The 15,869-nt window shown below is 46.6% G+C and overlaps 1 protein-coding gene across 2 annotated transcripts in view; it reads left to right on the top strand.

Annotated features, from left to right (window-relative positions):
* The window catches only part of doc2d (double C2-like domains, delta), a 36,513-nt gene extending 20,929 nt beyond the window's left edge, over positions 1-15,584 (top strand). For both annotated transcript variants that reach the window (XM_061679733.1, XM_061679731.1), the window contains 3 exons: positions 3,103-3,184; positions 4,292-4,388; positions 12,722-15,584. In XM_061679733.1, the coding sequence (XP_061535717.1) occupies positions 3,103-3,184; positions 4,292-4,388; positions 12,722-12,861 (319 nt within the window). In that variant the 3' untranslated portion in view covers positions 12,862-15,584. The remainder of the gene's footprint in view (positions 1-3,102; positions 3,185-4,291; positions 4,389-12,721) is intronic.
* Positions 15,585-15,869: the final 285 nt, after the last annotated feature.

Below are 15,869 nucleotides of genomic sequence, written 5' to 3'. Positions count from 1 at the left end.
AGTAAGCCGCGTAATGTTTCCAAAGACAAACGGAAAAGACAGAAACGTGGACAATACTGGAGCGTGCGTTACCGAGGCGTCCACTTGTGGAGCCGCCATCTTGTTTTTGTTTTTTTTTATGCCACACGTGAGGAGGATGGATTATAATCGGCAAAGGAAAGACGCTCTCTAACACAGAATTCACACACAGATATGTGAACAATGTTGGATAGAAATAGGCCTTTTGTGTCCAGTAATGTTCATTTATGGCCGAGGTTACCATCCATCCATTTTCTGAGCCCCTTCTCCTCACGCGGGTCGCGGGCTTGCCGGAGCCACGCAGGCACGCAGGCACGCAGGCACGGGGAGAACATGCAACCTGCACACAGGCGGGACCGGGGATTGAACCCGGGTCCTCAGAACTGCGAGGCTGACGCTCTAACCAGTCGACCGGCGTGCCGCCCGGCCGAGGTTACGTTCCGGAAAATCACGTAACAGACGAAATCTGCGATCAATTGTTTCGTACTTGTTATTATTACTGTACATAGAACAATGATTTGTGTTTCGCTCGTGAAAAACTGGAGCAAAAACTAAAGTGTTGCATTATTGGGCACTATTCCTTTTTGCTTTTAATCTGCAAACTCTTCTTTTAGGGAACTAATAGGATAATCAAGGACAACATGCAATACTTCTCAGATGTTTTGACCTCCATCTCATTCAGTCAATGAAATCTCGACTTCTTTTTGCGCTACCTCACATTGAGCTCATCTTTTACGCAGGACAATATTGTGAGTTTTGCACCCCTGCATCAGCGCTTCCCAAGCACCGACCCTTTGGTTGTCCCAGATTCTCAACCCGTCTCTTAGCTTAGTCTTAACAGTTTACTAGTAATATGTCAATTCACTTTCCTCTTACTCGGCTGTGCATATTTGCCGTTCTATTGGAAAACATGGCACGGTACGAGACAAATATGAAGAACTGCTGTGAGTCACAGTTAAGCTTTTCTTTCAGTGTAAAACCAGCAGAAATGGTTGCAAGAGATCCCCTGAACATCTCTTTCAAAAGTGTGGGAATAATCCTTCCTATCTCTCAGGACCAGCCTCCTGCGTCCGGAAATCCAGCACAGTTTGGATGCGGCGTCGCAATTGTCAATGTTCATTGAGCGTTCGTTTGTTTTGGAAATTGGAATTCCCCATCTGCGCTGCATTGGAGGCCGTGCCAAAGGAAATCCGTGCCTCCTCCCCGAGCTTCTGCCTCACCAGCGCAATCGCTGCCGGTCGTTGGCTGCCTTTCGCTGATGACTTTGCACCAGATCTTTCTTGCAAACAAAGTTTGTCGTTTGAAAGGACAGTTTAGTTGCATTGGGGGACCCGAGGGCGAACTGCGCTTGCTTCCAATTGCTTATGTGATTAGTATGCCTCTCCCTCATCAAACTGAAGGATTGAGAAGAGAATTGTCTGCGATACCTGCTTCCTTTGCTGTTGCTGGCACAAGCATATGGTGAATCACATTTTTGCACCACCTTTTTGTCGCTCCGTTATCGCGTTTCTTTGCTCCGATTCGCTCGCCGCGGTGACAACCCCGACCGAGTCCATGCCACGCATGCGCCGTCCGTCACTCGCGGGGCGGACGTCACCTCGGCTCGGAATCGACACAGACGACTCCCGTCGCCGTCGTGCAGCCGCCTGCTGCCTCTTCGCTGGAGCGCCGACGCTCCTCCGCCCTCGGCGCGATTACGATCTCGCTGTGTCTTTTTGGGTCCAAAGGACTTCGAGGTCAGAATTATCTTCAAAAGAGTTATTGTAAACTTTCTGTTCCATTCAGCAAGGTGTATTGTCAACTAAGAGATAAAAAGTGGAAGGATGAATGACTTCCATTCCAGAAAAGTGCGAGTACAACATATTTTGGGATCTCCGGGACTCAAAGGGACCATTTACTTCCTCAAAAATGGCTTGATTGCTGCCTGATTGAAGTTTGAGATGTGAGGAAGAAGGCCAGTCATCTTGCTGCTTTGTGCACACGAGAAAAATGAGGACGAGTACATGCCCGCTGGCCTTTTCCAAAATGGACAGAAACCACCGACCAACGGCAGCTCGTGAAAAGCCGAGATCGCCGCCTGCGGACCGGTGGTAAACGTGTGCCCTGTAACTAAAAGGGTCATCGTTTCAACTCCGCCCGTCTGTACAGTAATCCCTCGTTTAGCCACAAAGCAGCGGACCATAAATTATTTTGCTCCTACAAATTTCATAGCTCTACAAAGCTCCCCGTGCTCTTATTAATCTTCCCCATACTCCTATAAACCGCTACCATACTCTTAGAAACACTTTCTATACTCTTAAACACCTTTCAAACGCTTAAACATTCAGCAATGCACAGTAGCACTGTACACTAGGTACCTTTTAATATGTTTGAATGATTGTTTCTTTTTTTTTTTACAGTTTTGTTTTTGGCTAAGAGTCGTTCATTTTAGCACAAAAAATATACAGCATACACTTGAATATGGCAAAAAAAAAAATCCACATTGCATTGAATCCACCACAATAGGTGAACCGCGATATAGCAAGGGAACACTTGACTGTATTTCTTCATGTAGCGGTTGGACGTTTATATTTAGTTTTCAGATCTTTTCGTTTTTTTCTAACGCCCAAATTGTTTTCAGGCCATGAATGAAATGTTGAACACCTGTAGCTGCAAAATTCTCCACATTTTCACACAAACTTCAGCTTGCTGCGTCGTGGTAAAGATGTTGACAGGGCGGTTTTCGTCAAGGTCGTTACGGCCGCCATCTCTTTTTTTCTCCGGAAGATAATCGGCATCTATTCGAGGTGAGGTGTTTATTCAAGTAGATGGTTCATGCAAAGATGACTTGTGTCTATTGGTGTGGAGGCCAGTATGCGGTGGCAAATACAAGCTGTGTTTTATCCTCATTTCTCATATAGTTCGTCCATGGCTGAGGTCCCCTGAATCCTACTGCGTGTCATAATGCTGTGTGATTATTCTGTCCACTAATGGGCGAAGGGTTAAAAAAAAATTCGTTTGACGTCTGCGTGCAGTAGTCCTACTTCTGTACTGATTGCCCATTAAGTATTTCGAGGTTTGACAGTCTTCTTCTCGTCTTCTAAGCATCTTGCAGCCAGACATGGGGAAGAAGTCCAAGTACAAGACGTCAGTGAAGAAAAAGACTCTCAACCCTGAATTCAATGAGGTACGCGCCCATGCAAAAGTCTTGGAACCGTGAGGCCAATGGGTTCATTTTGGCTGTCAACTGAAGACATTTGGGTTTGAGGCGAGATCAACATTCAAACTTTTATTTGCTGGTACATACATCTGGATATGACACCCATCTTAGAATATAGCATTATCTGTCGCGAAACTTGCAAAGGTGTTGTAGCAGATACACTTGACATCTATTGAAGTGACATTTTGTTGATATCAGTGAACCAATAAGCCTTCGTCTTGCTATTCCGAGCGTTCGCCAGTTGTTTCGGTTGTTGTTGGGTATGACCTTTCTTTTGCAGGTCAAATGCATGCTCTCTAGGGCTTGGAAGGACGCAGCCAGTCTAAAATCGTAAACTTCGCGTAACGCCCAAAATAAGCAACGACTGAAAGAGGCCACAGTGGAAGCCTGGAAACTCCAACAAAATAAGAATGTACAAATTTGCGGATGTCACTGGGTCCCAGGCTTGATGCCGTTATTGCAACTATTATGTCTTCACTCTAATTGAATTTTAAGTTAGCATGAGGTTTTTTTCTTACAAATCCTAATGAAGTGTAAAATGTCAATAAAAACAGAATATAATGATTTGCGAATCCTTTTCTTCCTATATACACCACAAAGACAAGATATTTCATGTTCAAAATGATTGTTTGTTTGTTTTTTGCGAATGTTTGACTCAATGGCCCAACTTCATTGGAATTGGCCTGATTTAAGTCAGAGGTGGGAGGTGGCAGAACCAGGGGGCACTGGGGGCACCCCGCTTTTGGGCCTGCCCCCTTTAACACGTATGTTTCACAGCCGCCCTTGTTTATTGCACTGCGTGGTGCCAATCTGAGCCTATGTTGCTTATCGGTAGCAAAATGACACATGAACAAGTGAGCACGGTTGCTCTCTTTGTTGGAGGTGCCCTCTGAGCTCTGTTGAAACTTGTATCAGAAAGAGAAATTCACCGGGAAATAATAGCTTCTAGCAAGCCTTTTCATTATTTCTGATAAACACAAATAAAGAAATGATTAAAAAAACAAGTTTGTTCCGACATGTGATCAAACTGTTGTATCTGAGGTAGAAATGTGTTTGTGTCTTTATTGTGCACAGGAATTTTCCTATGACGTGACTCTGGACTTGCTCGCTAAGAAAACCCTTGAGATCTCAGTGTGGGACTACGACTTGGGAATGAGCAACGACTTCATAGGTAAGCTGGCAAACTACACGATATTGCCAAATGTATTTACTAACATGCGTTGACTCACATAATTTGTGAATGGAGCCCTATGGGGGGCACAAGCCAGTGCAAACTGTAGGCCGGTCCCAAGCCCGGATAAATGCAGAGGGATGCATCCGGCTTCAAACTTTGCCAAACAAACATGAGCGTTCATCCAAAGAATTCCATACCGGATCGGTCGTGGCTCGGGTTAACAACTTCGTCAACCTGCGGGCCGCCGGTGGAAATTCCGTTACTGTGGGTCGAAGTCGAAGAAGACGACGAGGTGGAAAGCGGGTTCTTCGGCAGAAAGAGAAGAGGAAAGCACAGAGCCTAGAACGGAATGTGCGGACTTTAAATGTTGGGACTATGAGAGGAAAATCTCGGTAGTTGGTTGACATGATGATTAGGAGAAAGGTTGATATATTGTGTGTCCAGGAGAGCAGGTGGAAAGGCAGTAAAGCTCGAAGTTTAGGGGCAGGGTTGAAATTATTTGACCACGGTGTCGATGGGAAGAGAAATGGAGTCGGGGTTATTTTAAAAGAAGAGTTGGCTCAGAATGTCTTGGAGGTGAAAAGAGTATCAGGTCGAGTGATGAGGCTGAAACTTGAAATTGAGGGTGTTACGTGTCATGTGATTAGCGGCTGTGCCCGACGGGAAGGATGGGACCTGGAGGTGAAAGAGAAATTCTGGAAGAAGCTAGACAAAGTAGTTCTGAGCGTCCCAGACAGAGAGAGACTCGTGATTGGTGCAGATTGTAATGGACATGTTGGTGAAGGAAATAGGGGTGATGAAGAAGTGATGGGTATGTACGGCATCCAGGAAAGGAACTTGGAGGGACAGATGGTGCTAGACTTTGCAACAAGGACGCAAATGGCTGTAGTGAACACTTTTTTTCCAGAAGAGGCAGGACCTACAAGAGCGGAGGTAGAAGCACGCAGGTGGATTACGTCTTGTGCGGACGACGTCATCTGAAGGAGGTGACCGACCGTAAGGTAGTGGTAGGGGAGAGTGTGGCTAGACAGCATAGAAGAAGACTCTGGCGGTGGGGGAGGAAGATGAAGAAGACAAAGGCAGAACAGAGAACCACATGGGGGGAAGCTGAGAAAGGAAGAGTGTTGTTTGGCTTTTTGAGAAGAGGTGAGACAGACTCAGGACAGGAGGATCTTCCAGAAGACTGGACCACTACAGCCGATCAGAGAGACAGGCAGGAGAGTACTTGTTATGTCTTCTGGTAGGAAAGGAGAGAAGGAAACTTGGTAGTGGAACCTTAAGTTACAGGAAACCATACAAGGAAAGAGGTCAGCTAAGAAGAAGTGGGACACTGAGAGGACCGAGGAGAGGAGAAAGGAATACATTGAGATGCGACATAGGGCAAAGGTAGAAGTGGCAAAGGTCAAACAAGAGGCATATGATGACACGTATGCCAGGTTGGACACTGAAGAAGGAGAAAAGGATCTATACATGTCGGTCAGACAGAGGGCTCGAGATGGGAAGGATGTGCAGCAGCTTAGGGTGATTAAGGATAGAGATGGAAATGCGTTGACTGGTGGCAGTCGCGTGCTGGATAGATGAACAAAAGACTTTGATGAATGAGGAAAATGAGAGAGAAGGAAGGGTAGGAGAGGCAAGTGTGTTGGACCAGGACGTTGCAGTGATTAGTAAGGGGGGAGTTGGAAAGGCACGAAAGAGGATGAAAAATAGAAAGGCAGTTGGTCCTGATGACATTCGTGCGGAGGTATGGAAGCATCTAGAGGAGGCTGTGGAGTTTTTGACCAGCTTGTACAACAGAATTCTAGTGGGTGAGAAAATGCCAGAGGAATGAGGAAAAGTGTACTGGTGCCCATTTTTAAGAACAAAGGTGATGTGCAGAGCTGTGGGAACTAATGAGGAATAAAGTTGATGAGCCGCACAACGAAGTTATGGGAAAAAGTCGTGGAGGCGAGACTCAGGACAGATATCGTCTTCTTCATTCAAGATATCTGTAACGAATGATGGATGTTTCGAGACAGCAGATAGAGCTCTCTAATTCACTTTTCCTTAGTCAAGACTGAATTTCAGCTTTCTGCAATGTTACTTCGTCACGGACACTTTTACCATTCGTGCGTACAGTGGTTTCTCTTTACAAATAATTCAGTCGCAGATATCCGCTCGTGAATTAAAGACATCTACAACTGAATTGTAGATTCTGTAACCCCAGTTTGAGGTACAGAATCTACTGTAGCTGTTAAATGTTCGAAGGGTCTTCTTAGCCAACATTGGTGTGCGACCTCACAAATGCGCTTCTGGAAGAAAGCTCCAAAATTCCCATAAAGACACTCCTAAACCTTGTGGAAAACCCCCAGAAGAGTTGAAGCTGTGATAGCTGCGAAGGGTTCACCAATGTGATATTCAAACCTATGGATCAAGATTAAATTCATTTGCGAGTCAAACCAAGTGAACGAATACTTTTTGGCAACGCAGGTACGGCTCAGTAAATTAGAATAGTGTCAAAAAGGTTCTTTTTGTTTCATTGCTTCATTTGTTTACAGCAAATGAAAACCCAAAATTCACCGTCTCTAGAAATTACAACCCCAATTCCAATGAAGTTGGGACATTGTGTTAAACACAAATAAAAACAGAATACAATGATTTGTAAATCATGTTCGACCTATATTTCATTGAATACACTACAAAGACAATTACAAGATATTTAATGTTCAAACTGATAAACTTTGTTTTTAGAAAATAATCATGAACTTGGAATTTGATGGCTGCAACACCTTCCAAAAAATCTGGGACACGGTCATGTTTGCCACGGTGTTACATCACCTTTTCTTTGAACAACATTCAAGAAACGTTGGGAGCTGAGGACACGAATTGTTGAAGCTTTGTCGGTGGAATTCTTTCCCATTCTTGCTTGTTGTACAGCTTCAGCTTCAGCTGTACAACAGTCCGGGGTCTCTGTTGTCGTATTTTCCACTTTGCGTCGGTCCATCTTAGATGAGCTCGGGCCCAGAGAAGCTGACGCCGTTTCTGGGTGATAAATGGCTTTTGCTTTGCGTAGTAGAGTTTCAAGTTGCACATACGGACGTAGCGCCGAACTGTATTGACTGACATTGGTTTTCTGAAGTGGTCCCGAGCCCGTGCGGCGATATCCTTTACACGTCGATGTCGGTTTTTGGCGCAGCGCCGCCCGAGGGATCGAAGGTCACGGGCGTTCAATGTGGGTTTTGGGCCTCGACCGCTTCCATGCGGTGATTTCTCCAGATTCTCTGAACCTTTTGATGATATTCTGGACCGTTAGACGATGAAATCCCTAAATTCCTCGCAATTGTACGTTGAGGAACATTGTCCTTCAACTGTTGGACTATTTTCTCCCGCACTTGTTCCCAAAGAGGTGAACCTCGCCCCGTCTTTGCTTGAGAACGGCTGAGCAATTGAGGGAAGCTCCTTTTCTACCCGATCACGGCACCCACCTTGTTCCCAATGAGCCCGTTCACCTGCGGGATGTTCCGAACACGTGTCGGATGAGCGTTCCTCACCTTTCTCACTCTTTTTTGCCACCTGTCCCAACTTTTTTGGAACACGTTGCACCCATCAAATTCCAAGTTCAATATATATTTGCATGAATATTATTTTTTTTAATATAAAAAAGTTGATCAGTTTGAACGTTAAATATCTTGTCTTTGCAGTGTATTCAATGAAATAGAGGTCGAACATGATTTGCAAATGATTGTATTCTGTTTTGATTTATGTTTAACACAACGTCCCAACTTCATTGGAGTTGGGACGTTGTGGAATATTACATAAGAAATGATCAGGAAACAATCAAAAAGATTTTTAATGTAGAAATTGCAGGAATTTTCCCTCTGAAAATCTGTATAATGTTTGAGTACTGAAAAAAAAAAGGACTTTTCTACCATATTCTTATTTACTGAGATGTAGCTGGAAATTGGATGTTGAGGGTAGGGAGACATGAGATGGGAGAATGTAGCAATTAGGAAGATAGCTGCGCAAGAGTGAATGAAAAAGACAAATTTGAGCAAATATCCAAACGGGGCCGAGCGTGGGTGGAGGATGAGACCGAGAGGGAAGTAAAGGATACATAAAAACCATAAATAGAAAAAGTGCAGGGAGCGAGAGCTAATTGTGATGCACGAGAAGTCCTATTGAGCTAGCAAAGGAGGGATTAAACATATAAAGGAAATAAGAGGCTTAAGAAAAGATTTTTTGGGGGGGCTCTGCAGTCTTCATGCGTTCATCTCACGGACTCGCTCTTGCTAACCAGCTTTGGAACGGCCCGATGCGGACATCCCGAGGATCAGGCACATGAGGGATTCGGGAGCGATCGGAAGGCAGCGGGGTGGCACGAGGAGAACAGGCGACCGCCTCCCCGGGGAGCCGCAGGTGTTCACGTCAGAGCCTTTCACGTGTCGGGCGTGCGCAGCTCTCTGCTGAGATAACACCGTTTTTGTTGAGTTCGGCCTGACAGCTGTTTTTAACTCATTTTTGGGGGCGCAATCCAAAACTGATATCAGTTTTCTATATCACATCAGGTTTTTGAACAAAGTGGGAACAAAGGAAATACATTCCTACAGTGGGTACGGAAAATATTCAGACCCCCCCTTAAATATTTTACTCTTTGGGATTGTTTTTTCCTCATCAATGTACACACAGCACCGATATTGACAGGAAAAAACTGACTTGTTGACATTTTTGCTGATTTATTACAAAATAAAAAGTGAAATAAGCCATAAGTATTCAGACCCTTCGTTGTGACACTCATTTAACGCATTGAACTCGGTCGGGCGCTGTCCATTTCTTCTGATCATCCTTGAGATAGTTCTATACATTCATTGGAGTCCAGCTGTGTTTGATTACACTGATTGGACTTGATTAGGAAAGCCACACCCCTGTCTGTATGAGACCTTACAGCTCACACTGCATGTCAGAGCAAAGGAGAATCAAAAGGTCAAAGGAACTGCCTGAAGAGCTCAGAGACAGGACTGTGGCAAACCACAGATCTGCCCAAGGTTACAAAAAAATAATCTGCTGCACTTAAGGTTCCTAAGAGCACAGCGGCCTCCGTAATCCTTAAATGGAAGACGTTTGGGACGACCGGAACCCTCCCCGGAACTGGCCGTCCGGCCAAACTGAGCCATCGGGGGAGAAGAGCCTCGGTGAGAGTGGTAAAGAAGAACCCGAAGATCGCTGTGGCTGAGCTCCAGAGATGCAGTCGGGAGATGGGAGAAAGTTCTAGAAAGTCAACCAGCACCGCAGCCCCCCGCCAGTCGGGGCTTTATGGCCGAGTGGCCCGACGGAAGGAAGCCTCTCCTCGGTGCCAGACGCGTGAAAGCCCGCATGGAGGTTGCTAAAAACACCTGAAGGACTCCAAGATGGTGACAAAAAATAAGATTTTCTGGTCTGATGAGACCAAGATAGAACTTGTTGGCCTTAATTCTAAGCGGTATGCGTGGAGAAAACCAGGCACTGCTCATCACCCGTCCAATACAGTCCCAACAGTGAAGCACGGTGGTGGCAGTATCATGCTGTGGGCGTGTTTTTCAGCTGCAGGGACAGGACGACCGGTTGCAATCGAAGGAAAGATGACTGCGGCCAAGTACGGGGATATCCTGGACCAAAACCTTCTCCAGAGTGCTCAGGGCCTCAGACTGAGCCGAAGGTTCACCTTCCAACAAGACAATGACCCGAAGCACACAGCTAAAATACCGAAGGGAGTGGCTTCAGAACAACTCCGTGACTGTTCTTGAATGGCCCGGCCAGAGCCCTGACTTCAACCCAATTGAGCATCTCTGGAGAGACCTGAAAATGGTTGTCCACCAACGCTCACCATACAACCTGACAGAACTGGAGAGGATCTGCCAGGAGCAATGGCAGAGGATCCCCAAATCCACGTGTGAAAAACGTGTTGCGTCGTTCCCGAAAAGACTGGTGGCTGTATGAGCTCAAAAGGTGCTTCTGCTAAATACTCCGCAAAGGCTCTGAATACTTACGGCTGTGTGATATTTCAGTTTTTCTTTTTTCATAAACCTGCCAAAATGTCAACAATTCTGTCTTTTTCTTTGTGTGTACATTAATGAGGAAAAAACTAAACTGAAATGATTTTAGCAAACGGCTGCACTATAACAAAGAGTGAAAAATTGAAGGGGGTCTGAATACTTTTCGTAGCCAGTCCGTCCATTTTCTGAGCCGCTTCTCGTCACACGGGTCGCGGGCCAGCCGGAGTCTATCCCAGCTATCATCGGGGAGGAGGCGGGGTCCACCCTGAACCGGTTGCCAGCCAATCGCAGACTTTTCGTACCCACTGTATGTAAATAAAACACATCGTTACAAGCTTTGAAAACTAAAGGCCACCGGTCGAACAAACCTTCCCCAGACCTTCGTCGTTGCAGGTTTAGCCATTGTTGCCTGCCATTCAGGTTCATTGGCGGCGGCAGAAAGACGACCGGTAGGGAAACGAAAATGGAAGAAGCCTGCCGGGTAGTTAACCGCTAACTGTGGCTGAGCTGGCCAATCAATCTTCTCGGAAACACGGAGACCGTCGTGCGCGAAATAGCAAAAGTCGGCATCCCGCCGAGCCAGCGAACGCAGCGCGCAGCTCTGCAAAAGAGCAGCTGAAATTCCAAAAAGGACTCTCAAAAGAAGCAAACGTACGTCGCGAGAGTCCACAGTCAGCAAAATCAGACTGCTGTTGGTGACGGTGAATTTGTGTTACAATGAAGGGCAGAAATCACCTTTACGTACATCAACCCTTGGCCACCAAAGTGAAGAATTCATTGTTTCAAGCGGTTCACAGTGTTTTTTACGCTTGCAATGCAGCTCGGACCGTTCGACTTTCCAAAGCAAAATGTTGCTTCGTGCGTCGAACGTACCGTCACGAGAGACGCTATGATTGCGACAGTTTGACCAATCGCTCAGTGTCCTTATCTCCTTTCGTATTGTTTTGCTGACATTCAGATTTTGAAACAAATATACATTTTACATTGTAGTTTTGTGAGATGTTTTGAGTAGTACATTTTCTTACAGATTAATAATTAAATGCGTACATAGTGCACATTTATGTCACTACTTGACATCCACGTACTCGCCCGAACGAGCACATACGTGACCACTTACGTGTGTAAACATGGACAGACACACATTAAACACATTAAACGTACATGCCCTCACACATACACGCATAAATCCACACCATCACACCCGCCATGTACATGAATACATATCGGAGAGCCGATGCGATTTCGACTTTTGAGAGTAAATGTAAGTGTTCTCAAAATTACATGATATCTTATTTACCATACATTTTAAAAAAATCCAGTCTAGCTTTGTTAAAGCGCCATAAACCTATATTGTGTCATTCTCTAAATAAATCTGTCACTACATTATTGGATGTTTAGCAATTTAGTGCCAAGACATCCTATTGAATAAATCGAAACTGAAATTAAAACTGTCAAAAAATAATCATCAAGAAGGAAGTCAAGGAGAGAAAATCTACAAATATGAGCGTTGTTGTTTCTCGTGGCGTGCGTTTGTTCGGGCTGAGACGCAAATGTTCCTGACGAAACCAAAATGTTCTTGGCAAAATATCCAGAATGTTCCTGAGAGGCGATGATAGCAGGTCGATGGCATTTCTGGAGAAATCAGAATATCGCAAATGTACTTTTTAAAACGAATGAGTCAGTCGTCGTATGGAGGATCGATTAATGACTGACTTACGAGAGCAAGGATTACCCAGGTGCCTTGCAGATGCTCGACGGCCTTGAAGTTGCTTCTGCTGGCGCCGAGGGAGGAAACACGAGGCGCGAAGCACACCTGCTCTTCTGCGAGCCGGGTGTCAAAGTCAACTTTGCCGTCGCTCGCTTCCTCGCGGCGACGGCCCCCGGGCTCGGGGAACATCCGCGCACCCCCTTTGGGAGTTTTGTTGAGAAGCTCCCTGAACGGGTTCAGACGTCGTTGGTCTCTCGCGTGAGAGCGGCAAGGGACGTGGAAATGGAATGCGTTCCCACAGTCCGTTTCGGAGCCGAGAGGTTTTTGGCCTGCTGGTTTTGCGCAGCGCCGCCGTTCTACGATTTGCCGACATTTCCCGCTCCTTTCCGCGTGCGACGGCGGCCGAGGGAAAGGCCGTATCGTAACCCCGCGTGGCAAACGACCGTGCCTCTCTCGCGGTCTGTCGCTCCGTCACCCGGCTGGCTCGTCCCCTGCATATTTGTCACCTCCCGCCCCCGGCGCGCCGTCGCTTCAGCCTTTCGAGCCGACCTTCTTTGGGTCCCGAATCCGGGTTGCGTCCTTACCCTGTGGTTTGTTTGGGCCTGTGCTTCCAGGTGGCGTGGAGCTGGGCATCGACGCGAGCGGACAGAGACTCCGACACTGGTTCGAGTGTCTGAAAAACAAAGGGAAAAAAGTGGAGTGCTGGCACACGCTCACACAGCAAGGAGCCCCCAGCGGCGACAAAACGGACTAAATGGCAGCCCACACACACGAAAGATAGCGAACACGCAATACGAATCGTGTGATCGTCACGAAGCCGAAAGCCATCATTTCATCCTCCAACAGCGGCGATTATTTGGAAATGATCTTCGTTCTGACACCGGTGATGTTAAAAGGTCTGCTAATTATTTTGGGGAAGGTAAACCAAATTGCCCTCGTGAGTGTAACAAATGCGTACACACAACGTCGTCATTTCGACCTCGTGGATGTCGTCGCGAACGAAGCGCTGATTAGCATTCACTTCGCGAACGAGGCCGGCAGCCGCGTGACTCTTTGGGCCCGATTTACTCTTCAAAAAATAAGATTGACTCAGATCCCAAATTGCTCCCTCGCCGGAACATGTAGCGCGCTGCGAGTCATCTCGTAAGCTCGCGACCTTTTTACTCACGTCACAAACAGTGGGTGCTAAATGGCTTGTGCGCTCGCTCTAACACGCAGGTGTCAAACTCACGGCCCCTGGCGCCAAATCCGGCCCGCCGAAGCAAATCACTTGCGTCAACTTCCACGACTCTTGCTAAAACCTGCACCAAAATTTGAAAATGTCTTCTGTAACAAATAAGCAAGCGTTTTTTTCCGTGACCTCTCTACGGTAACTTGACGGGAGGTGTGAGCGTTTAACAGTAACCCGGTTTTAACGGTAAAGAGTGCTGGAATCCGACGCCCCGCCTCGGCAATATCTTTTGTATTTCGTGATGACCGACTGTCAAACATTTCACAAGAATCGTCCACGCGCCCTAAACTGGAACTCGCATCATAAAATGAGGCACGCGGAGCTAAACTAATCCATTTTGCTCACCATTAACTCGGGGTGTAACGGTTTACGCATTCATCACGAGTTTATTGGGGTACCCGCACTCCAAACCAGCTGGCAGTAAAACTGTTTGCTAGCCGCCACAAAACACAAGAAGAAGAAAAGTCGGCGTCACGGCGAGTCGAGACAACAGACGGACGCAAGTAGCGGCCGCGAGACACATTCGGATCGGCTGCGGGAGAAAGTTTCATGTTCGCCGTGGAGAGCGTTCGAGGGGCGGATCGGACGAGGTCGGTGCTGTCGGACAGCTGTGCGCTATGAGCGCGGCAACGCGCCCGACACGTCAATGCGTATCGGACGGCGTCGACGGCGTGTGCCGATCCACGCCGAAGAAAACAGCAGTTCGCCGACGTCTTTAAGAAGCCACTCCGTCTCAAATCAGACAAAGAGCTATTGGCAATGGGCAAATCCATTTCTGCAGCTATACTTCGAGTATTTACTTCAAGGTGGAAGCAAGTCCGGCGGCAAGTCATCGTTACCCGGCTGCGCACGCCACCTCAGCCCCCTGCGAGGAGCTTTGATAGCTTTCTCAACAACAGATGACAGACATAGCGACTGCAACCGGATCTGCCTTGACTACTGACAATGTACACAAAGTATTTTGTCCCAAAAAATGAATTACCTCAAAATACAATCAAGCTTGAGTACAAATGCTCTACAGCTCATATCAAATGATCGCTCTATATCGATTGTAATGGACACTCTAATGGACACTTTGTTGGACAAACTGAAGAAGAAATGAAAAGAAACTTTTCCTGTTGTACCGAACCCGTCCTGAAACGTAACCCCAAAACTGAGGTACGCAGAACCGTGACGTCTGTGGACCGTTACACCCGTATCATTAACTATACGATTTAAAGCTACTCGTCTAAAGAGAGCAATACGTGTAATTTGTAATATTTTCATTTGAATCTTTTATTTGCATGATTTCACGTTTGTCCTTTTCAAGGAGCAGCGGGGCAGCGCACTAGCACCCTCTGTTGACCGGCCGGCACTGAATAATACGATGAGGCGGTGAAACATTCTTGTGGTTTCGCAGTCGAAAGGGCAAAGCGTATCAACAGCGCGGCCTCTGACAAAAACGCGTTTGACACGCCTGCTCTAACTGCGCCGGTGGCAACGGCTGTCCAATTGGATTTTGCGCTTGAGCTTGGGAAGATGCTTTTCACAATGGAACATTTTGGAGAACACCGCAAACGCAGAAGGAAGTGAGGGAATTGGAAGGGTTGGTGGAAGAGAGTGCAAATATTAGTCAGTTAAAGAAAATGCATTTTGGGGAAGTCAGGACCTGCAAAAAAAAAAAAGCCCACGCTTCCTTTGTGTGATTAAGCTCACCCTTTGCGTACGAGTACGTGTCGGTCCTGCGTAACATCGGGTTTCGAACGCCAGAAAAACTGCCCTGGAAGAGGCCGGCGGAAATCACCCGCACGCATCGAAACGCAGACCTGAAAGGAGTTTGGCCATCGGTGATGTGGCATGACTCCTTCTTGTGGCTGGCGAGCAAGTCAGCCCTTAGATCACAGGTGTCAAACTCAAGGCCTGGGGGCCCACATCTGGCCTGCCAGGTCATTTCATGTGGCCCGAGGAAGCAAATCATATGCGTCGACTTCACGTTCCTTGCTAAAATGCTAAAATTACAAATTGTTTTCACTTTTAATAACATTGCATCTCAATATCTCGCTTTGAAAATAAAGATGAACAAACTGTTTTTCACTGGCTACTCGCCATTTTTGGGGGTTATGTGGCTGATGCACTATTTTGCCAAAAGTATTCGCTCACCTATGTATTTAAGGGACAGCCCTTTCTTAATCTATATGGTTTAATATGACATCAGCGCACCATCTGCAGGTTTATGTTGAATTTGTGACCATTTTTCCAGAAGCGCATTTGTGAGGTTACACACGGATGTCGGACGCGAAGGCCTGGCTCTCAGTCTCCGCTCTAATTCGTCCAGAAGTAGGGTTGAGGTCAGGACTTTGTGTAGGCCAGTCAAGTTCATCCACATCAAACTCTCTCTCGTGCGTGCCTTTATGAACCGTGATTTGTGCAGCAGGGATGACCCCTTCCTCTTCCAACATGTCTGTGCACCAGTGCACAAAGCAAGGTCCTCTCATCCATAATCTCTCATGGATGAGAGAGTTTTGTTTGGATGAACTTGACCTCAACCCCAC

The sequence above is a fragment of the Phycodurus eques genome, chromosome 6 (genome assembly GCF_024500275.1).
Source record: "Phycodurus eques isolate BA_2022a chromosome 6, UOR_Pequ_1.1, whole genome shotgun sequence".
Classification (NCBI taxonomy): domain Eukaryota; kingdom Metazoa; phylum Chordata; class Actinopteri; order Syngnathiformes; family Syngnathidae; genus Phycodurus; species Phycodurus eques.
The sequence above is the reverse complement of the archived record's forward strand: the minus strand, read 5'-3'. Positions and strand labels throughout refer to the sequence as shown.